The following is a 22,939-nucleotide window of genomic DNA, read 5'->3' as shown; positions in this document are numbered from 1 at the left end:
ATTCTGCACACAGTTTCACACAACGACCCCTCCACAGGTCCCAAGAGCTAGTGCCCTGTCTGCTGGCAGGACGTGGGCTGTAATTTCTAGGGAGGAAAAGAGCCCAGCTTTAAAGGCAGTGCGGTCCTAATCTAACAAAGGAGCCCAGGTCCCATGAGCCACATTAGTGGTCTTAACTTTCACACACAGGATGGTGAGCAATCCTGGAATTCACTGCAGAGGCAGACATTTTTGTTCTAAAAAGAGAAATTAAGGAGCGCTTAATCACATAAGGTGCTTTCAACCCAATTATTCAAACCCAGAAGCCCCCACCAGCAGTGTCAGCAACAGTGTGTAAAGGCAGGATGAGGATTTTGGAGACAAGTGCAGGACGAATGAGGCAGCTAAGCGGTGAGCAAATCCCATGCCTGCCAAGTTCTCAAGGTGACGCTCCACAGAGGCCCCAGCAGTCACTCCTGTAGGGGAGGATCCCACCACAGTCCTGCAGACATATGGCTTCACAGGGACCCCTTGCCAGAGTCCCTCTTTCCATAGCATTGCTTCCCTAACCATACAATCAATGTGATGTATGCAAGCTCTGCAGTCTCAACACAGCCACTCTCTCTGACCTGGGACAGTGGCACTTACAGTGTCACCTCCCAGCCCTGCCTCTTGCTGACATGTCCTGTCCTCCTGCCAACAGAAACACCAATCTAGGCATGTCTAGCCCCTATACGGCAAGATCTTGTGCTTCCAGGAGCTGCTCCATTTCTGTATTAATTTATTTCCAGAAAAATGCAGCTGCTGCTACCTCTTCACCTCCTGGAATCCCTGTCTGTTCAGGCTTGCCCCAGCTGCCTCTAGCCAGACCTAGGGTAAAGAAGGCCCTCTGAGACAGCTCTGCCTGCCCCTCCTCTTCCATCACCTTTCACCAAGCGGCTCTTTAGAAGTGATGCATCTGGGCTAGGGATGGGGCCTCCTGCATCTAACTGAGACCTGGGGCCTGTGTGCCATTGCCATGTTAACTCAGCATGGCCCTCCAGGGTGATCTGACGGAGCGTAACCTTTAGAAGCATCTGCAGCAAGCCATCTGGCGTTGATTTTTCAGCTATACCCTCTGAGGATTCGCCAGCGCTGCCAAGTCATAGTAATTCTTTTCTGGACACGGCAGCTGCTAAAGTGGGTCACCTTGCAATTCTATAGCATTTCTATGGCCTGGAGACAGCCTGCAAAAGGGAGCCTACTTTAAAGTTAGTGATTGGGGTTGTTCTGAGCTGTTAAAGTGATCTGAGGAAGAAGTGTCCAAGAGGACCTTTACACAATGCAATCTGTTTTGTAGATAGTCTTGATTATTTTGAGGCTATCCGACCTAACCTAAATGCCTCTACAAAGCACAACAGGAGAGTTTCTAGGAAGTCTAAGGTTTCTCACCATATGTATGTGAAGAAGAAGAATAGTTAGGATGCCCTGAAGAAGCCATGCCCGTTCTTTTTTTTTTTTTTGAGACAGAGTCTCGCTCTGTCGCCCACACTAGAGTGCAGTGGTGTGATCTCGGCTCACTGCAACCTCCGCCTCCCAGGTTCAAATGATTCTCCTGCCTCAGCCTCCCGAGTAGCTGGGACTACAGGAGCCCACCATCACGCCCAGCTAATTTTTTGTATTTTTAGTAGAGACAGGGTTTCACTGCGTTAGCCAGGATGATCTCAATCTCCTGACCTTGTGATCTGCCCGCCTTGGCCTCCCAAAGTGGTGGGATTACAGGCATGAGCCACCGCACCCGGCCAACCATGCCCATTCCTAACGAGCACCCTCCATCTAGAGAGAGAGGCAAGGCCCAAAATGTGGAAATACAAGGACAGTCTGTTTGGCATCCCTTGCCAGGGTTTAGGGTCTTCTGAGCCTCTCTTCTAAGGGTCACAACGACCTCTGCTCATGAAGGAGTCATCTCAGTGATTCCATAAAGGTCCTTAGCCTTTAATGAGCAGTTCGGCACCCTCCATCAAAGAGCAGGTGGTCCAGTTCCACCAAGATCCCTGCTCCCTAAGAACGCCTGCTCCCTCCAGTGCCACGTGGTGATTCAAACAGGCGGATGCAGCATGTCCACCATGCCAATGAAGCCACAGACTTTGCTAGCTGCAGAAGTGGTCCTGCTTGGGCCTGGTGAGACCTGGCATAGCCTGGCAGCCTCATCTCAGGCCCAGGTGCATGACTGGAAGACAGCCCTGTGTGGTGGTGAGGTCCACGTGTAAGTGATTCTCCAAGGTGTACCACAGGCAGGAAGATGGGGATGCAGCGTGCTGCTCAGGGGGCAGTCATGTGTGTGATGTGCTGGTCTGAATGTCCTTAACCTTGTTGATTTCCTACCTCTTCACTCCTGACAAGCTCACCCTTACCATGGCTGTAGCATTATGAAATCAGGGATGACGTCCAGATCTTCAGTTCTGATCTCTCCTCCTCTAAAGATCCTGTATCCACTTGCCTGGTGCTCATTTCCAGTGGATGTTCGGGGAGCACCTCTGCCTCCAATGCCTGACCCTGCACTGAGGCCTCGCCCCCACCAAACACGCAGACACCGAGTCAGAACCCTGGGCTCATTCCAGATTCCTCCCTTCTCACACCGCCCACACCCCTGCAACTAAATGAGAAGTGGTTAGAGCTCACAGTTTTTGCGTGGCGGGTGCTGTTCTAAACTTCACGTGTGTTAGCTCACATCACCCCACAGACCCTGTAAGACAGGCACTATTACAATTCCCATTTCGTGGGTGAGGAAACTGAGGCACAGAGACTTCCGCAGAGACACCCAGCTAAGTGCCAGAACCAGAAGTCAAGCCCGCGTGGTCTGGCTCTAGGTGCTGCGCTCCTTTGTCGCCTCACTAAGCCTGCTTGCTTCTGGTGCTTGAGGTCTGTGTGAGGTCTCCGGACTCTCCTCTCTGTACTGCTCAGCATGGCCATGGCAGCATCCTCCTCCGCGCACCAGTCTCCCAGATTCAACACATCTCGGCAGCTAGAAAGGCATCACTGAGGTGTGATCGTGCTGCCCCCTGCCCAGAGTCCTCCAGTGGCTCCCAGATATTGCAGCAGACATCCAGTTGTCCAACAGTTCTGCAGGCCTGGAGGCCTCCATGACCTGGCCCAAATGAGCCCTCCAGCCTTCACGCCACAGCCTGCATATCCTTACCCTCTAGCCTGGCTGAATTCCTGAGCACAGCACTTCTGCTCAGTTTCCATCCCCAGGACGCTTACCCTTGCCTCTCTCATCTACCCAGTGCGTATCTACACCTCCGTCAAGCCTCAGCTGAGAAGTCACCTTCTCTCAAGAGCCTCACCTGTCCTTTCCAGGTGGAGTTAACAGTTTCCAGCTCAGCACACACATTTTTCCTCTCTTACACCACAGTCCACAGAATTGAATGTCTCTTTGCCTCTCTCCGTGGAGACTGTGTCCTCCATGCCCCCAGGGATCCAGATCATGTTTCATTCATCTTTGTATCTCAGTGCCTGACTGCAGGCCCTCAGGAAAGGTGTGTTGACTGACTAAATGATCAAAGCAAGAGCCTTATATGGAAAACACACACGCACAAGGAGTGAGCAGCGGCATTTGGCTAGATCCTACTTCTTCCCACTGCTGACTCTTCCCTGCTATGGCCCTCCCAGGCTAGCCTGGCCCAGGTCCCACTCACCGGCTGCCCTGGGTAATGGTGGGCACGATGTCATGGCTGGCACGGAGGGGCCGGGTCCTGGCCTTCATGCGGGCACGCTGCAGCAGATGCGTGGCTTCCTCATGCCTGGGGCTCAGCACAGGCTCCGGCTTGGGACCAACGGTCCTGCAGGGTGGCACACAGGCCAGGGTGGAGGGGGAGGGATTAGAAGAAAATAATGCGGATTAGGAGGGCTTTAGCAGTGTTAAGCACTGGCTCTGCCAGAAAAAGCGCTGCATGCGCAGCCTTCCTCCTCTAGCACCCACGCACAGGGAACCCAGCCTGGGGGCCTGGGGCCTGGGGCTGGAAAATGGCCCTACGTGGCTCTGGATGGGGGCTGGGGGGCTGGCCTGGCCTTGGACATCTGCTCAGGCACTGGAGGCAGAGACCTCAAGAAGATCTAGAAAGGGTGGGAGAGTCTCCAGATTATTCTATTGTTCCTTCCCCAGGCAGACAGCAGGAGCTATCTGGGAGGAGGAGGGAGAAAGGGCTTGGGGTTGTTGGGCTGGGCCTGTGCCCAGACAGATGGTCTCTCCACGCATCACCTCTCTCTCCTTCTGTCTCTCTGCACCCACACACAGCACCACACTAGTTCCCCCTGCAGATGCAAAGAATCAGGGCTCTGTCCAGCACAGATTGGGCCCTTTGGGGGAATGGCATTTTTATAAATCCTGGTGTTTTCTTGCCTTAGTCCCAATCCAAAACCATCAGGCACCAGCTCAGGGCTCACAGGCTCACGGCTGAGAGACATTAAGCTGGACCCAAACCAAGTCAGGAAATGGCTTGATTTTCGTAATAATAAGGGTCCTCCACTAGCCCCCACCCCCTACCAGATGTGCCGCCTCCCTGGCCAGTCCAGAGTTGCAGAAAATGACAGCAGTCCTTTTTCAAAGCTGTCTCTCAGCCAGTGACACACAGCCTGCGCTGGGTTACAGCTATAACAGCAACCCAATCTCCCACTGACAAGCCGTCGTTCTCCACGGAGCTTGCTCTCCGCAGCCAGGCTGGCCGAGGGCAGGTGTTCTCCCCACTTGACAGATGAGGGTGTCCAGAGCAGAGAGGAACACTGGCACATTGTTCAAGGTCGAACCTCAATTGCAAGCTGAGCAGAGCACACGACAGCCAGCCCACTGCCTCCAGCGTCGTTCCGCACCCTCTGTCCCCTCCCGCCCTGGGTCTCAGGGCAGGCAGAGGATGTTTGTAGCTGGGGCCAGACACGCTCTTCGGGGTAACTTCATCATCCCCACTGGCTGCCCCTGTCCTCACTGTCACATATGCTGGGCTGTCCTCAACAGTGAGGGTCCACAGGGCTCCAGCAGGTCCTGATCTCAGACCTGCAGCCCCTCACCCCACCCTGTATTCAACATGAAAAAGGGGGCCTGGTCCTGACTAGGGGAAGGGACCAGGCAGTTTTCTTGGGTGACAGAGATGTGAGTGGAAATGGCACAGCTCTGAGGCCTCCAAGGAGGGCTTCCTTGGACATCCTTGGACAAACTCTGGGCAGACTCTGATTTCTTTTCTTGTTTCCTTTTCTTTTTCTTCTCACTATTTGCATCGAACCCTGCTTTGAGGCCGCTGGGGAGCAGGAGGAGACTGCTAGAAGAAAGGCACCATCTGTGCCTGTGAACCCTGGCAGGGCCCAGGCATGGCTTTGGAACAAGGAGGGCTTTACTGGAGTGATGTGAAAGCGAATCTCCAGGCCCGCTGCCCCATGAAGCCTGCTTTGGCAGGAGAGGCCTCCCTCTGCACAGCCTCCCGAGCAGACAGCTCCTCCAAGGTGGCTGAGAGCAGCTGTGCTCCCTGGGGCTCTTGCTCCAACAGCAGAGATAATGAGGTTACCAGCCCAGAGAGGCGCCCCTGCAGCCGTGGGCCTCTGGCTGCCAGCCCACACACTCGGAGCCTTCCGGTGACAGCTGTGGTTCCACGGCTGTCGAAGGGCATTTGTCACAAGACTTGGTGGGCAGGCAGCAGGGCGCCCAGGCAGCTGGCCAGATGCTGCCAGGATCAGCCTTGCCCCCAGGTTTTTAAGCCATTTTCCAGCTTTGCTATTTCCTTTCTGCTCCCTCCTCTTGGAGCTGTTACTTTTTTTTTTTTTTTTTCTTCTCATCTGCTGTCTTGCTTCAGTTCCTGGCAGACAAGCTGGTTCTCCACTGATTAGAAAAGCAGGGCTTTTTAGGTGCCTGGAGGCATCCATGCAGTACCACACTGAGCACAGAGGAGTGGCAGTCACCTTCACAGCCTGCAGCCAAGGTCACTGTGCACCCTGGGGAAGCGGGGGCCTGACCAGCCCTGTGGAGGGAGGGAGTAAGCAGGAGAAATGGGGTGGGTGCTGAGTCTGTCCCGTCTCACTGCCCACCTTCAGCTCCCACAGTTGCTCTGGAAAATTCCTAGAAGGGCTGGGGTGGTCAGTGCCATGGCCAGGCAAAGGCAGTTCCCACCTAAGAATAGACGGCTTTTGCCACTCTCTTGAAAGCCTGCACTTCTGGAGTTCATTAGCTCAGAGGGTGGAGCATAGGAATAAAGTGGCTGAGTGCTTTTCCTCCCTGGGCCTCAGTTTCCCCAGCTGCAAGCAGTGGGGACTGGAGAGGGGAGAGGACTCACAGTGCTACCCTGTGAGCCCAGATCTTCGGCCACATAGTCTGATATGCCATAAGGTGGGGTATGGGATTTCGAGGTTCCCCCCTTGGGGGAGGTCCCACAACAGATGTTTGGCCCCCACCAAGTGGCAGAGCCTGTAAAGAACTCATTGTTCTTTGAGGAAAACTAGAGTTCCATTAGTGTATGCTGGCCCTTCCCCCACCCCTCCAGCCACCTGTGTCCTCCACTGGTTCACAAGGACAAAGGGCGGCGTGCGGTCCCCTCCTGCTCTGGGTACTCCCGTCTCGGCCAGTTTCCTGGTGGAGGGACAGGCTTAGCTATGGCTTTGCTCTCCCTCCAGCCAGCTGGGGCAGGAGAACCACCATTGCTCTCCTAGCCAAGGAGGTCAAGGGGACAGAGTGGCCTTCTTCTGCAGCCATCAAAATCCTGGATTAAAATAATAAGCTCAGCGAGTCTGTGTTCAACCCTTTCAACTCAGGTACATGGATGGAGAAATCATTGGGAATATACAGGGATCTGCCGCTTCCCAGGTTCCAGGATGCACCCAGTAGAGGGAGAATATGGAGCGTACAGAACATAGATAAACTTTTCTACTTAGCATTTGTTCCACGTTTGCGTATTTGAAAGCTTTCTGATGACCATGGATAGAGTGATTCTGTGTGCAATTTTCTGAATGGGGGGAAGTGGAAAAGGTGCACCTGGAACTGGTTCTGGGTCATGTGCTCCATGAGGGCAGGGACCTAGCCTCAGACTGTCAGCTTGGTTGCACCGGTCCTTTCTTCCCAGGTCTGCAGGACATGGACAGGACACAGCCTAGAGTGGCGGGGAAGTGTGTGGCTTGGGGGCAGCCTGCCTGGGGTTCTACCCTGGACAGCCACTTCCTAGCTGTGTCACCCTGGCAGGTTACTTAGGAGTTCAGCCTCAGTTTCCCTATCTGCTAAATAAGGGCCCAGTTGTTAAGATAAGTGAGAGTGGCTTCTTTAAAAGAGATGAGCACAGAGCTGGGCTCTTGGTAAGAGTCTGTAAATGTTAGCATTTATTATCATTATTTTATCATTAGCACCATTGTTTTGTGAAATTACTCTCACCCCCTTACTAAGCAAAGGATGGAATCCCCGAACATGTACTTAAGTCACCTGCAAAGAGATCACCTTGTCATCAGCAAGGAGAAGGCATGTTTGAAGTGACAAACACCATCTTGTAGCTGGAGGGGGCCTGGTGGCTTTGCTCTGGACTTTGAAAAGCCTTTGACAGGGCTCCATAGAAAAGGTGGTTTCCATAGGATAGAAAACAGGAGGTGGCCGGCTGGTCGTGGAGGAAAGCTGACTCCCAGACAGGCAATAGGCCCTCCTGTCAATGGAGAAGGAGGAGTGGGAGTCCTTAGGAACGGCAGCTGGGAGAACCCACCTCCTGCAACACGTTCGAAAGGATCTGTGTGGAGGCCTGCGGTGTGCACCTAAGATGCCGCCTTCCGAGGACAGCAGAACCACCCTGTTCCTGCCTTCCGGAAGATGGACAGATTCCCTGCTGAGCCCCAGAAGGAGGCTTCGGGCTGCCCCTTTGGTGAGAACCTCCTGGCCTCAGGTGTGGGACCTGGGTGGCCACAGAGGAGGCGGGTGTCTGAGATGCCCTCAGATTGGGGACCAGTGGCCTGTTCAACTCTGGTGGGCAGGGGAGAGGGTTTCCTTTCCTAGAATTTCAGATGAGCTCCCACAAGATGAATGGCCTTGGGTAAATGGACTTTCTTGAGCTCCTTGATTGGTCAAGATTGGGACCATCATGAGATTTTTCATGTGTGGTGTGTATGTGGGCGTGGCAATGACGCAGCATGGGACAGGGTATCTGGAGGCTCCAGGTGGCACTGGGTTTGTGGTAGGGCTTCCTTCTCCACCCACGGTCAGACACTGGGAGCGTGTTAAGTATCCGAAAACATTGTTGAGTGGTTACATTTAATTTTTTCTTTTGCTTTAGTCTCGGTGGGACTAGGAGTGGTAAGGGGGCTTACCTCTGTGTGTGTATATCAGTGGGGTGGGATGGGAGCTGGGGGTGGTAAGGACAGGCAGGGGCTCAGCCATTCTTGGTTACACCCGTGCCCTGGGGTGTTCTCAGGCACCTCTATAGCCCTGGGCATGCTGGGGTGGTGCCAGAGTGTCTCTTCTCCTGCACTCAGCCGGGACTCCCCATGCCTCCTTGCTGAGCCCTCACTCACACTCTGTACTACGTGCCTCTGTCAGACATTTCTGAGAGCCTTTTCCCTGCACACACTTGCAGGCACTGGGTCCCGGAGACAACAACAGCACAGTTCTTGCCCCAGGAGCTCAGGGAGGAGATACACCAGTGCCAGCTATGGCTGCAGCCGGTGCAGGGCACAGTGAGAGCAAAAGTGACCAGTTCCATGTGAAATTGCACTGGATCACACCCAGTGGCCGGCTCGCAGGGGAGCTCTGTGCTTCTGTGATCTAATAAATATGGATTTGATCCCTGCTCTTGGCGCCTGGCACACAGCTCCTAAACCCTTGGAATCTCAGGAATGATCAGAGTGTCTTTTGTATGGTAATGAGACGGCTGGTGGCTGAGCGTCCCTAGATAGCTTCGGGATGTGGGCTGGTCACCAGAAAGACCAATCATTTTGAGGGTTGGAACATTCAGTCCCACCCCCTAACCTCTGGCAGGGGAGAGGGGCTGAAGTTTGAGCTGACTCCCAGTGGCCAATGATGTAATCAATCATGCCTACATAATGAGGCCTCCACAAACACCGAAAGCACTGGCAGGAGAGCTTCGGGACAGCTGGGCTTGTGAAGGTTTCTAGGGGGTGGTGTCCCATCTCCTGTACCTTGCCCCATGTCTCTCCTCACGTGGCTGTTCGTGTCTTTTGTAACATTCTTCATAAGAAATAGGTAAATGCAAGTCAAGTGTTTCCCTGCATTCTGTGAGCCGTCCTATAAAATTAAACCCAAGGAAGGCACAGTGGGAACCCCGATTTATAGCTAGTTGGTCCGAAATGCAGGTCACAACCTGGGACTTGCGATTGGCATCTGCAGTGGGCGCAGTCCTGTGGAACCGAGCCCTCAACCTGTGGGGCCCGATCCTATCTGCAGGCAGACAGCGTCGGAACTGGGTGGAATCAGAGGGCAGCCAGCTGGGTCGGCCAGAGCGTTGCTTGGCGTGCGGGAAACACCTGCGCACGCTCTGGCGGCTCGAGGCGAAGCGCTCTGCGCTGTGTCGAGTGTGTGAAAGTAGGAAAAACATTTTGTTTTTTCCCATCTCAGTTTCCAAAAATGCTAATTAACATATTAAGCTTTAAAAGCCTGAGATTTTTCTCACAGCTGTGGGCCTGACCACTTGAACCAGAGGCCAAGCCCCTGAAATTCTTTAGGGCCGCCTGTCTTTAACTTAGAGTCTAGAAACTGCTTCAGGGGAGGGAGTTTTGACCCCCCCAGGAATCCCAGCAGGGGCCTGAAGATCGGGACCCACCCTCCCCTCTCCTTCCCCCTCCCCTGCCCCCCTGCGGCGTGTGAAGTGTTTTGGTCCAACGATCACTCACAGGGGTTCCCTGAAGGGTGTGTACACCGGGGACTGGGCTTGTGGATCCCCACAGGGGCACGACTCCACCACATGAACGAGGGGAAAATAACCTAGGATGTTCCCTGCGCTTCCCTCATCACTAGGGCACACATAAAACAAAATGGAGACCTCTGCTCCCTTCTCCCCACAGCGACCAGTAACTAAAGGCCCTGCAGACACACTCAGGACCTGGGGCCTCCTAAATTACACGCACACACAGAAGGTTCTGATTTGCGTGACCTGGGCCACACAGCAGCACCGTCTCCACGGAGATGGCCGAGGAGGCCAAGGGCCTAGGGCCGGCCGCCCTGGCGTGGGCTCCTGAGCCTCCGAAGTGGATTTGGTGCGGGGTCTGGTGCCAGCATTGCCCTGATTGCTGTGCTCCTCACTGTCACACCCTTTCACTTGCACTGGGTTACTGGGATCCTAAGGTAATCTGCGATCCCAGTATGTCTCTCAGAGGCTCAAGGAAGGGAAGGGGCCAGAGCTGGTACAGAGACAGTGAGAGCACGGCGCCCCCCTATTTCAATGTCCTCCCACTTCTCTCTTATGAGTCCTTCCAGGCACAGATCCCCTTTGCCCTCTGTGAGGCCCAACCTCTCACCTCATCCTCTCTCCCAAAATCCAAACCCCATTTCCTGAATCATCCAATAGTGACCTAGGAGAAAAATAAGCGTATCCCATGGAGTCCATCACCTCCCCTTCTTTGCCCACACTGAGAACAGAGCAGGCTGGGAGGGGAAGGAGACCCCCAGATCCCTAGCCCAAGGCGTGGCCTGTGGGAGCAGGGACAGGGCGGCTTGTGGCAGTGCCGCACGATGGTGAGAGCGCAGCCCTTGGGGCCAGCAGCCCTGAGTGCGAATCCTAGCTCCAATACTTGGCAGCTGGAGGATCCTGGGCAAGTCACTTAACTCCCCCCCAGAGAGGTCTCTCTGTCAGTGAAACAGGAACAATAAATACAATTTGTTATTAGGATATAATGGGAAAGAAGGGACAGCACTTAGCATAGCTCTTGCCACGCAAGAGCTCAAAAATGGCAGCTACTGGCATGGGCTTTTGCCTGCCACTGGGAGGCTCCCGTCCTCCGCAACTGAGCCTTCTTTTGCCCCTCGTTAGAGGGGGCACAACCTTGGGGTTGGCGGCCAGGGGTCTCCTCCGCATCTGACCCTTAGCCTCTAAGGTCCTGAGTGCTTGCCTCCCAGGCTGACTCCTGGTGACTGCCCCTCACAAGCCAGGCCAGCCCCAGCCTGCCCCCAGCCTGCCTGCTGTGTTGAGCTCTGCTGTCACCGTCACATCATGAGCTCCTTGTCCCATTGCCTGCAGAGCAGTAACCATTACGGACACCATCAGATGCATGCCGGGTTAACTTGGTTGTAATGATTATCTGATTGCAACACTTGACTGAATGTGAAGCAGGACCTCAAACCCTCAGAAGATCCAAGGGGCTCATGACCTCATGAGTGAGGTCCTGTGCTTTCCTCCTGCCAGAGCATGTCCTGACTGATATCCTGGGGCCCCCTTCAGGGTGGCCATCAAATGGTCTGCCACAGCCTCAGCATTCTCTGCCCAAGGTCCTAAGCCCCTTAGAACAGACAGTAAGCCCCAGAACCCTGGCCTCGAGTGGCACTCCCGGGGCATAGAGCTGAGGGAAGCTTGCCTTACTCCAGAGGTCTCTTGGGAAGTTCGTTGATACAGAAGTAACATCAATCACTCCATCCTGCTCCGGGGAGAGAGGGAGCCCTGCATGGTCTTGGGGACCACCTTTAATGTCTGCCCAGGAGACGCTGGGATAGAGCCAGGCAGGGAACCCTATCTGAGGGGCTTCAAGACATGGCCCTTCAGCCTGGGCATCTACTCAGCAGGGACCTCACTGCAGAGCGCCAAGTGAGGCCAGCAGGGTACTCGGAATGACTCCCAAACAAGGTGTGTTTCCCCCCAACACTCTGTGCCCTGATTGCCGGGCACTCTAAGGGAACATTTTGTTCACACTCTTTGAACAGGGTCCTAAAACTCGCTAAGAGACCTTTTCTCTCTCTCCACACACACAGGCACACACCATACAGTACACAGGTGCGCACACCCGGCCTGAACTCTGAAATGCAGCCCGTGGCTGCTAGAGGCCTGGCAGGTTAAACAACAGCCCAGAGACCCCAGTCCTGAGGCTTCTACACAAATACCATCTCCTCACAGCACTAAGGGAAAGTCCCTCCTTACCCCACGGTTGAGGTCTCCTCCTTGAAAAGGAGTGGGCCTTATTCCTTAGTATGCAACAGGCTGTCAGGAGCTTTGGCTTCTCCTTTCAGCAGCGACCACTGAGCAGAATCCCCAGTGGCTGTATCTTCCCACTGGGCCCTTCCCTCACCTAGGGAGGAAGTGTGCAGGGGGTGGGAGCAGCTGCAGGCAGAGGCAGCACCACCTCTGCAGTAGAGGGCATCTGCCCCAGCCCTCTCCTCCAGGGCTCCGCACAGAAAGAGGGAAAAAGACAGAAGGCGACTGGAACGGGGCAGACAGGGGAGCAGAGCCGGCTGAGGCCCACGGGCCTTTCTGCAGTCACGCTCCTCAACACTGTGGCAGGGCCAGCTGGGGACCAGAGGAGGGCCTGGAAACAGCAGCCAGGGAGGTGGGGGAAGAGATACCTGGCGGAAGGGGAGGCAGCTGTGATTCCAAATCATAAATAGCAAGGGACGAAGGAGCCAGACATCCCCCTCTCCATCAGACCCTTAGGCAAGCCGAAGCCCAATCACATGAACCTGGGCTGCCCTTACTTGGTTAAGGCAGGTGCGGGGGTAGGGACTGCGATGGGCTCAATGTTTGTGTCTCCCCAAGATTCCTATGTTGAAACCATATCCCCAGTGTGAGGGTGTTGGGAGGTGGGGCTTTGGGAGGTGAGTAGGTCATGGGGCACGGCCCTCATGAATGGGATTAGTGCCCTTCTAAGAGGCCCCAGAGGGCTGCCTTGCCCCTTCCTCCACCCGAGGGCACAGCGAGAAGGCACCATCTATGAATCAACCACAGGCAGTCCTCAGCAGACACTGAATCTGCTTGTGCCTTGATCCTGGACCTCACAGCCTCCAGAGCTGTGGGCAGTAAGTTCCTGTTGTTAGTAAGTCGCCCAGCCTGTATAGGCTTTTTGTTATAGCAGCCCAAATAGACTAAGACAGAGGTCTGTCCACACTTTCTAGAGGGCGGTTCTAACTGAGTGGGATTTGTGCAGGAGCTGCCTTACACCAGTGCAGCAACCGTGTCGACCTCTGCCCTCCGCAGAAACCACAAGACCTCGCGGAGGCTGACATCACCAGACAGCTGGGGAAACCTCTCAGCCTTGTGGACCAGGACCCTGGCAAAGACTGAGGCTGGGTTCAACCTCTGTGCAGGCGCCAGCTGCAGTCAGGCCTGCAGATGGCCCCACTCCCACCTTGAGTGTACTCTTCTCACCCTGCCTGGCTCAGGACATTGCCCATGAAGGACAGGTAGCCCCATTTCCCCCGCTACACCTCGGTGGGTCCAGCTTCCCCAAAATATTTGGTGGAGGGGCTGGAGCGAAGGCCGCGGGATAGCACGGTAAGGTAGGAGGTGAAATCTTTGACATGATCCCAGCACAACCCCTTGACTGGGAACGGAATTGGGGTAAGGCTTTGTACATTTTCCCCAAGGATTTTCACACCCATGATCTCACTTCGGCCTCACAATGGTCCTGTGAAGTGAACCAGACAGATGCTAGTTCCCCAACTTTACAGATAAGGAGGCCTGGGCAAGGGAAATGGCTCCACGGACATGGAACGGGGAGTTAGCAATGCGCTTTGTTCCCTGGTGGTTTGGCTTAAGTAGCAGAGAAGCACCAGCTGGGGGATGTGGCGGTGGGGGTTACTGGCAGTTTCTACAGGGTCTCAGGGATGATGGTGACCCCTGGTCTGCTGGTGCAGGAGTCTGCCTGCCCTCTCATTTTGGGACGTCTCCTACTGTCCTGATGCTGAGTAAACAGAGGGACCATGGTGAGGAGGGAGGGAGAGATAATGTGGGCTCTGAGCTCTTACCTGTTCTGGCCGGAGTCCTGCAAGGAGGTGCCCAAGGCCCAGTCCACATCCCCCACTGGTCGCTCTAAGATCCAGAACAGAAGCAGAGATCAGGACAGAGCCAGAAACAGGGCTCTCAGCTGCCACTTAGTGAACACTGAGGAGAAGGGTTTCTCCAGAAGCAACTTACTCCCCAGATAAATCCAACACCTTGCCTGAAAATTGGAGGCCGAGCCTGTCACGATGACTGCTGTGGACACAGCCATATGCTGAGAGGACCACATGCCTGGGCTCAGGCACGCGGTGATGAATGAGCTTGTGAGATTTTGGAATGAGAAGGCAGGAGGGGAAAGAGGCTGTCCTCTCGGGTCTGGACACTTGTACATCCCATTGGTGCTACCGTCTGAGCTCAGCCCAGCTGCTAGAACGCCCAGCCTCCTTTTAGGAAGGGGTTCCTGTCTGCTTGCCCCACCAGAGGGTCCTCACTGAGGGTGAGGGCATGTCACTGGAGGGAGAGGCAAAAAGCCACTCCGGAAAGGAATCCAAGCCGCAAGGAAGACATCATTGGCCTCTAACCCCAAGCACACAGGGTGGCCTCCCACTGGTCTGCAGGGTCACGGGGGGCTTCAGCAGACAGGCTGCCTGTGAGGCTGCAAAGAATCTATGTCAGAGCCAAGAATAAGAGGCCATCCTGATGATTCTGCGGACAGGCAGCTGTCAGGCTCTCCCTCCTTTCCTGCCCCATTCCCTCTGTGGGACCCCTTCCTCCCCTTTTCCTCCCTCTGGATTCCCTCCTGCTCCCTCCACCACCTAGACCTCCATAGTGAGCTTCACCTGGTGCAGCTGTGTCCCAGGACGGAGTCCGGGCGGGGGTTCCCGCCTTGCGGGGGCTCTGCCCAGAAACACTGAGCATCTCCTGCAGCAACAGGCGGTTTCTCTCCACCCGATCAGACAGGGACAAGGCACTGCTCCCGGTGCCCAGAGCCTCCAGGTCTCCAGCTCTCCAGCGCTCGCCCAGCAGGGCTGTCCCGGGGACAGATTCCTCCTCAGAGGTCAGGGATGTGCTATCCAGATCTGCATCTGTGACCACACCATCTGGAAAACGGGAGGACCTTCCTGTCCTCGGGCTGGGAATGTGGATGATTTTGTTACAAGGACCAGGATCCCCAGGCCGTCCGGGAGTAACTCCATGGATGGGGCTTTCTTGCAAAGAGCTGGGCCCCAGCAGCGGACCTCTCTCATGGTCAGGCAGCGTCCATTCGGCTTCTGGAGGCCACGGGCTCCCCCTGTTGCAGTACTCACGCCCAGGGGCAGGCGGCCTGGGAGGCCCGGGGCCCCCATCCCTGGCGGGTTCCTCCTCATTGACGCCGCCGTCCAGCTGCCTATCAGGCAGGTTTTGGGTATGAGGAGCCACCACAGTACCTGGCAGGAAAGGCCCCTCCGATGAAGTCCCGGCTCCCCCTGCCTTGCCTTGTCTGCATTTGGGTTTCTTGGGGGATGACCGCTCATGGGAAGCAGAGCAAGGGCTCACTCCCTGTTTGGCTGCTGTCATCTTCTCCTTCAAAGCCCTCACCTTGGATTCCAGCACAGAGGGGCCTTGGAGCTGTACCCCCCATACTCTGGGAGGCCGGGGGGCCATCGGGCTGGATGTTCTGTTTTCCTGAGGGCAAGGCCAGGGTCTTGGGGGGTGTCCATTATCCATTTGTGGCTCAAGACCACTCCACTCCACAGCTGAGGTCCCCTCCACGGGGCTGGCTCTTCCACTCCCTGTCTTGGGCCCTCTGGAGGAGAAAACAGACAGAGCTCCTGAGACCCAGCACAGGACAAACCCCCACAACCTCCCGGGGCCCCAAAGTGTCTTGGTGTTGAGTCCTGTCCAGATGAAAGTAACCTGGAGACAGAGCAGGGCATGCCCTCTAGATCAGTGGTCCCCAACCTTTTTGGCACCAGAGGGACTGGTTTCATGGACGACAGTTTTTCCACGTATCGGGGGCAGGGTGGAGTGCAGTGGTTTTGGAAGGAAACTGTTCCACCTCACATCATGAGGCATTAGATTCTCATAAGGAGCTTGCACCCTGGCCCCCTCACATGCGCGGTTCACAGTAACATTGTGCACCTATGAAAATCTAATGCCGCCGCTGATCTGACAGGAGGCAGAGCTCAGGTGGTAATGCTCACTTGCTCGCTGCCACTCACTTCCTGCTGTGTGGCCTGGTTCCTAATAGGCCACGGACTGCTATGGTCTGTGGACCACTATTGGTTTGTGGCCCGGGGGTTGGGGACACCTGCTATTGATAATGTGAAAGCACTTTTTTAAAAATGCAAATCATTGAAGAGTGCAAATAAGTTATTGTTGAATGTTTTCTTCCAAGTCTGAGTAGTGTTCTAGTTTTTCTATCCCCATTTTACAGATGGGCAAAATGAAGCTTCAGAGGACAACTAATCCTATGCCAAATGTGTACCACAGTGAAAACCAGGGTGATTTCCCAGTCCTTGGCCTCTTGCTTTCCTGAAGGGTAGTTTCAGTGGAGCATGCCCGCATCTGCTAACAGGCAACATGCTCTTCCCTCTCCAAGGGGAGCCAATGAGGATGATGGACATCAGGAAGACACCAAGCAGGATCTGACCTCCGGTAGAAGGTGCTGCATCCAACCTCACCCCTGACCCTTGATGCCCAAGCCACAGGACCACAGTATGGGGTTGAGCTCAAAGGGAGACCTTGACCAGTCAGGAACGCTGATCAGGCATCTGCTCTATGCCAGGCGGGACTGCAAGTGCTTTCAAGCACACTCCCCCCAGTTATCCTGTCCCTAACAGAATGGCGTTATTGACCAGGCACGGTGGCTCACGCCTGTAGTCCCAACACTTTGGGAGGCTGAGGTGGGTGCGTCACTTGAGGTCAGGAATTCGAGACCAGCCTGGCCAACATGGTGAAACCCCATCTCCATTAAAAATACAAAAAATTGGCCAGGCGCGGTGGCTCACACCTGTAATCCCAGCACTTTGGGAGGCTGAGGCGGGTGGATCACTTGAGGTCAGGAGTTTGAAACCAGCCTGGCCAACATGATGAAACCTCACCTCCATTAAAAACATAAAAAATGTGCCAGGCATGGTGGCTCACACCTGTAATCCCAGCACTTTGGGAGGCCGAGGCAGGTGGATCACGAGGCCAGGAGTGCTTCGCGCCTGTAGTCCCAGCTACTCGGGAGGCGCAGGCAGGGTAATTGCTTGAACTCGGGAGGCAGAGGTTGCAGTGAGCCAAGATTGTGCCACTGCACTCCAGCCTGGGCAACAGAGAGAGACTCTGTCTCAAATAAATAAATAAATAAATAAATAAATAAAAGTAAAAAATACAAAAAATTAGCTGGGTGTGGTGGCAGGCACCTGTAGTCCCAGCTACTTGGGAGGCAGAGGCAGGAGAATCACTTGCATCCACGAAGTGGAGGTTACAGTGAGCTGAGATCCCGCCACTGCACTCCAGCCTGGGCGATAGAGCGAGACTGTCTCAAAAAAAAAAAAAAAAAAAAAAAAAAAAAAAAAAAAAAAAAAGGCTTGGTTATATACTTCTACAGATGGAGAAATTGAGGCACAGATTACAACACAGAGGTGCTAAGGGGAGGCCCAGTTTGGAATTCAAAGCTTCTCATTCCAAGCCCAGGCCTTTTCCAAAACATGTAGTCATCACTTAACTCTATTCCCCTTATTCCGTAAATGAGAATGTTCCATCCCCAGAGGTTGGGTGGCTTGCCAGCGCTGCACAGGTCCTTAGCAGCATGGCTGACCTTTACCCCTTCACAAGGAATGAAGGTGAGCAGGGGTTTGACTCAGGGTGTTGCATGCATATCTACGTGCCATAGCATTTTAATGTTGATTCTACCTTCTGAGAAAAATGCAGCTTTAATATCATACATCTAGATGTGCCCTACTTGAAGTAAACTTTGTGCATAAAAATCCGTATGTGTATAAACTTCAAATTAGGAGTTATCCACTTCATAACACTGACCAAGGATTCACCACAAATTCTCTTAAATGGCAAGTCCCTCTGTAGTCGTTTATTACAATTCAATTTATACACAAGCTTTCAGGAATGCACACATTTTATAAAGCAAAATACACGTATAATGCGAAATGTCACATCAGTTTTAAGCCAGTAAAGTTTAAGGATTATCTTTAGGAGGACAGAAATAATTTGTTCTCTGAGTTAATCTAGAATGCAGCAAGTTTCTCTTTGCATCTCTTTCTTCTCTTCTAAAGTCCAATCCAGAAAACAGGGGATTAGAATGTAATATGAGCAATTTGTGTAAGGTTAAAAGAACTTTTTGTTTTTGGGGAGGCTGAAGCCAGAGGAGGCCGGGCTTGAGCCCGGGAGGTAGAGGTTGCAGTGAGCCAAGATCACACCACTGCACTCCAGCCTGGGCGACAGAGCGAGACCCTGGCTCCAAAAAATTAAAGAAAGAATTGTTAATGGGTGAACTGTGGAACAGCACGCCAGAGGCCTTAAAGAATGAGACCCTCCCACTGGAGTCCCCTGGGCATGGGCTTTCGGGAAGATGGGTCAGCTCGGAGCCGCCTGGTTCTGTGGCCCAAGCACTGTGATGTATTTCCTCTAACTCAGAGGGGCCAAACGAAGATGGACGTGAAGGGCAGGCCTCCCCACGACCCTTCCAGCTCTGAGCCTGCAGGAGGCCTGCCTCCCAGTGTCCGGGGCGACCTGGGCTCCCCACTCCGCCGCCCCGGCGGTCCGCCACCCCCGCCCGGCCGGCCTGGCGTTGCTTCCTCTATACTCACTGGGGGCTGCTGCCCGCGGGTTTGGCCGCTGCCGCCTCTGTCCCCTCCATCCCTTGGAGAGGCCAGGCCCTCTCCAGCCCCTTCTCCCTCCCAGGCCCGCTGCCGGGTTCGGGGAGGGACTTCCAGCCCCAAATCCGGGGCCGGAGTGCGGCTCGCAGGCCTCGCCCCTCGGGGCGCGGCCGACCGGGGGTCCGGGACGGCGCCGAGGCCGGGCCAGCTCCCGGCTCTGCGGGCAGCCCCTGGTTCCCGGGTGGGTCCGGCTGGCGCAGCGCCCCGCGGGCCGCACTCCCTCCCGGCGAGAGGAGGGGAAGCGGGGTCGGGCAGGGAAGGCGCCGGCAGAGAAGGAAGTGGCATCTGCTATCCGTTCGCGGCTTTGCCGTAGAGGGGAGAGCGGCCAAGCCCGCGCCTTCCCGGCCCGCGGCGGGCAGAGGGAGCGGAGCGCGGAGAGGAGGGGCCGCGGGAGGGGCTGGAGGAGCCGGGCCTCGGCCTCCCACCCCGCCCGGAGCCCAGCGGGGCCGCCTCTCCCGCGCCGCGGCCCAGGGAGCTAGTGCCCCCGGCCGTCAGAGGCGCGGGAGGGAAGTCCGGGGCGGCCCCGAGCTTGGGGACGACGGGGCGGTCGCCAGCCTCGCAGGGCGGTGGCCCCTTCCCCGCGGGAAAGCGGGCGCGAGAGCGGAGGCGCGCGGGGCGCACGGAGGACGGGGAGCGCGGGCAGGAGCTGGGGGCGCACCACGTTCTCGCCGGGCTCCGCGCGCCGCTGGTAACCCTACACCCAGGGCTCGCCTTTCGGGGTGGAAGCTGAGGAATGCCTTTTGTGTGGACAAGTTTTCCGGAGGAGCCGGCCGCCCTCTCTGTGGGGCCGTCCATCGCTCCGTGGAGCCGTTTCCTCCGAGACCAAGGTCGATGGTTCCCGCTCTCCAGAGGCATGAGGGAAACCCGGAGGGAACACGGTCCGCGCATCCCATCTGCCCAGATGCCGGCATTGCCCGCCGCCGCCTTGGGTGGGGACCGGTTCTCAGGGTCCTGGGGACTCCCGAGCAGACCACTTTCCGCAGCGCAGGGCGGGGGTCGCAGCCAGGGGCCGCAGCCAGGGACACTCCCTGCAGCCGCGGCCCAAACCAACAGAGCTTACTTTCTCCTTCCACCCAGAGGGGGTGACCGAGCCTCACCTATTTCCAAGCCTAGTTTTTCACAGACGGGAAGCAATAAAAGTGGCCTCAGGAGATTCCGGAAATCTCTACAACGAGAAAGTGCCCGTTCGTCTTTCCTTCAGCCGACAGGCTTCGCTGTCAAGCATGGGGTAGTTGTGCACCTCCAGATGGCAGAACAGACACAGCAACAGTAAGGGCCGCGCAATGTACCCGTGCAGGCGAGGAGGGGAAGGACGTTTTCTAGAGGGGCTGCCTCTTGAGTAAGGAGGGGTTACTGTCACAAGGTGAGGAAGGGGCGTCTAGCAGGGCAACAGGAGAGCGGAGCCTGGGGAACTGTGAGTGGATTGGCCTCTTGGCAATTTAGGAGCTTGAGAGATTATCCAGTGCAAACCCTCTGGGTCACAGTACAGGCCCAAGGTTGTGTCAGAGGCTTCGAACCAGAGCGACTCCATCTTGTGTGAGGGTGAGGAAAATGAGGCTGGGACTTGCTGGGCCGCATTCCCAGTGAGTTAGCTATTCACAGCTTCTAGATATTTACGGTTAAGAGGACAAATTAACGTTTACTAAACAGACCTAGACTTAGGAGTGTCCTGATAATCTTGAGAACAGACTCATTCCTAATTATGCTTTAAAGTTAATAATATCGATTATTGCAAAATATAGTAATTTAGAAAATTAATCCTTTATCACAAACCTTTGTAGCAGAGCACATCTCCCCATGATCTTTTTTTATCCTATGGAAGTATTAAGTATTGTACCTAGGGTGGACGCGTTCCTCCTCTTACTTTCCAGAACTCCCTCCTCTGTCTATGGAGTAGCTGTACTTTCACCACTTTACTTTCTTACTAAACTTGCTTTTGCTTTGCACTGTGAACTCACCTTGCCTTTTTTTTTTTTTTTGAGACAGAGTCTTGCTCTGTTGCCCAGGCTGGAGTGCAGTGGGGCGATCGATTCTCCCCCCTCAGCCTCCTGAGTAGCTGGGACTACAGACATGCACCACCACACCCAGCTAATTTTTGTATTTTTAGTAGAGATGGGGTTTCACCATGTTGGCCAGGCTGATCTCGAACTCCTGACCTCAAGTGATCCACCTGCCTTGGCCTCCCACAGTTCTGGGATTACAGGCATAAGCCACTGTGCCCAGCCTTGCCCCGAATTCTTTCTTGTGAGAGATCCAAGAACCCTCCATTGTGGTCCGGATTGAGACCCCTCTCCTGTAGCAGTTACACAGCTCTGGTGACAGGCGGTCTCCAGGGTCCTGGGTGGCCTCTTCCCTCCCCAAAACTCAGCATGTTCCCAGAACAAGAAGTTCCTCTAACAAAGCATTGGCTGCTTTTGCTTCTTAGTATTGATTGCTTCATAGAGTGGTGCCTGTACTGTTTGCAGAGGGCATACTGGGTACCAGACATTGGCTAAGCAGTTTAAATTCGTTATCTCATATTTCAGCCTTAAGAAGTGGGCACTGGCTATTGTCTCCTTTCTGTAGACACTGAGTGTAAGTGAACGCCCCAGGATCCACAGCTGGGTAAGTGGCAGTCCAGTCTCCTAGACTCCAGGCCCTCATGCCAATACACTGCACAGCATCTGCCTGTTCAACATGGAAAGATTTAGTTTAAAAAAAATCAAAAGATTGGTGAAAAAAATCATGAAGTGCTGTGATACTGAAAATGTGCTGGCACAGTGGCTTGGCCCTTCCTGGCTTATTCCAGCCGTCTAAGTAAAAAGCGCCTCAAGACTCCTTCCTCTCCTGCATGCCCAGTGTTAAGCCTGACAGCAGCAACACTGTTACTATTATTGGGGGCATCCTATGAGCTAAGGCACCCCACGTAGGATCCTTTACATCTTTACAACAGCCACGCAAAATAGGTATAGTGTATCTCCACTTAAGTGATAACGAAATCGAGCTGCAGAGAGGTTAAGTAGCTTGCCTAAGGCCACACAGCTAGTATAGCTAGAATCTGAACCCAGCTCTGTCTGGTTCCAAGATTTTCTGCCTTGCTTCCTCTTTATAGAGGCACCTCTGAATTCAGACTCCACGGCTTCTGCTCCCACCCCCCCCCACCCCCACAGAAGTTAATGATCTATAAGGCAAGTTTCTGAAAGTTCCAGCAAAGGTTTAATGTTTAAAGAAAACCTGCCTCCCCCCAATCTTTTGAGATGCAAATAATCACTTTCAGTTTATTTGGGTTAAAGCTTTTTTCCGCCTGCCTCCCCCCCCCCACCCGCCCGCCCAGGGGAGTGGGGCGTCACATCTATACCAAGGCCTTAAAAGCCACCTGTCCTAAAGATACCCAAGGGCACATCCTTAGAATGCTGTTGAATTACGACATCTACGTGTCGAGGGCATTCTTGTTCATCTGGATTCTGTTTGGTTTAGCAGATATTTGTTGAGCTCCTATGAAATGTCAGAGACTGCAGAGAAAACATTTAGCACCGCAGACCCTACTTTTGAGGAATTTCTGGTCGAGTTGGGGAAGGGCAGGCACACACACTTTCTGTATAGGTGCTCCCATCCAGGTCAGCATAAGGTAGTGTAGGGTGCTCACAGAAAAGGCTAGATTGAGGAATGTGTGTTGGGTGAGAAGGGGTACCACGGAGAACTGGGTCTTGGAGAATGAGCAGGAATTAGCCAGACAGAGGGGGAGGGGTGAGAGAAGGCATTTCAGGTAAAGAGATGAGCATAAACACAGGCTCAGAGGTGTGAAACTGCCTAGTTTCAGTGTTACTAAGTGTAAACTTTACCCAGGAAAGGCAGGGGAAGGATGAGGTTGCAGGGCAGGGGAGGTTGGGTCTGGGTGAGGAGCTTGGACCCCACCCTGTGACTGGCAGCCCCTCGGGTGTGGTCTTGACCAACACCTTAGCCCTTGAGCCTGGCACATAACAATCTTATTTATTTCCTTATGCATCAGACACTTCCATTATCTTCTGGAGGGAAGTCTAGGAGGAAAACAAATAAAATGTAAAGTGATCACAAAGCCCCTTCCTCTGCTGAACAACTAGGGAAATGGACCATCCCAAGAAGCCCCTTTGACTTACTCTGAGTGAAAATACAAGCCTCACCCTTCCTCCCAACTTTCCAACCTGCTCTGAAGGTTGGAAATACGGCGCCACGTGGGCTGCGGAAACTAGGTTTCACTTAGGATGAAGGGAAAAG

At 54.5% G+C, this 22,939-nt stretch overlaps 1 protein-coding gene across 2 annotated transcripts in view; it reads right to left on the bottom strand.

Annotated features, from left to right (window-relative positions):
• Positions 1 to 19,944, bottom strand: part of KIAA1614 (KIAA1614 ortholog) — a 39,357-nt gene extending 19,413 nt beyond the window's left edge. The window contains exons 1-4 of one of the 2 annotated variants that reach the window (XM_065533569.2): positions 19,804 to 19,944; positions 14,684 to 15,630; positions 13,871 to 13,934; positions 3,657 to 3,800 (exon numbers count right to left, since the gene is read on the bottom strand). In XM_065533569.2, coding sequence (XP_065389641.1) covers positions 3,657 to 3,800; positions 13,871 to 13,934; positions 14,684 to 15,551 — 1,076 coding nt within the window. In that variant the 5' untranslated portion in view covers positions 15,552 to 15,630; positions 19,804 to 19,944. Of the gene's footprint in view, positions 1 to 3,656; positions 3,801 to 13,870; positions 13,935 to 14,683; positions 15,631 to 18,637; positions 19,080 to 19,803 lie in introns of those variants that run through there. The other variant, XM_005540154.5, reaches the window with a different exon arrangement.
• Positions 19,945 to 22,939: the final 2,995 nt, after the last annotated feature.

Source organism: Macaca fascicularis, chromosome 1 (assembly GCF_037993035.2).
Source record: "Macaca fascicularis isolate 582-1 chromosome 1, T2T-MFA8v1.1".
NCBI lineage: Eukaryota > Metazoa > Chordata > Mammalia > Primates > Cercopithecidae > Macaca > Macaca fascicularis.
Note: the sequence above shows the minus strand (reverse complement) of the source record. Positions and strands in the feature narration are given on the sequence as shown.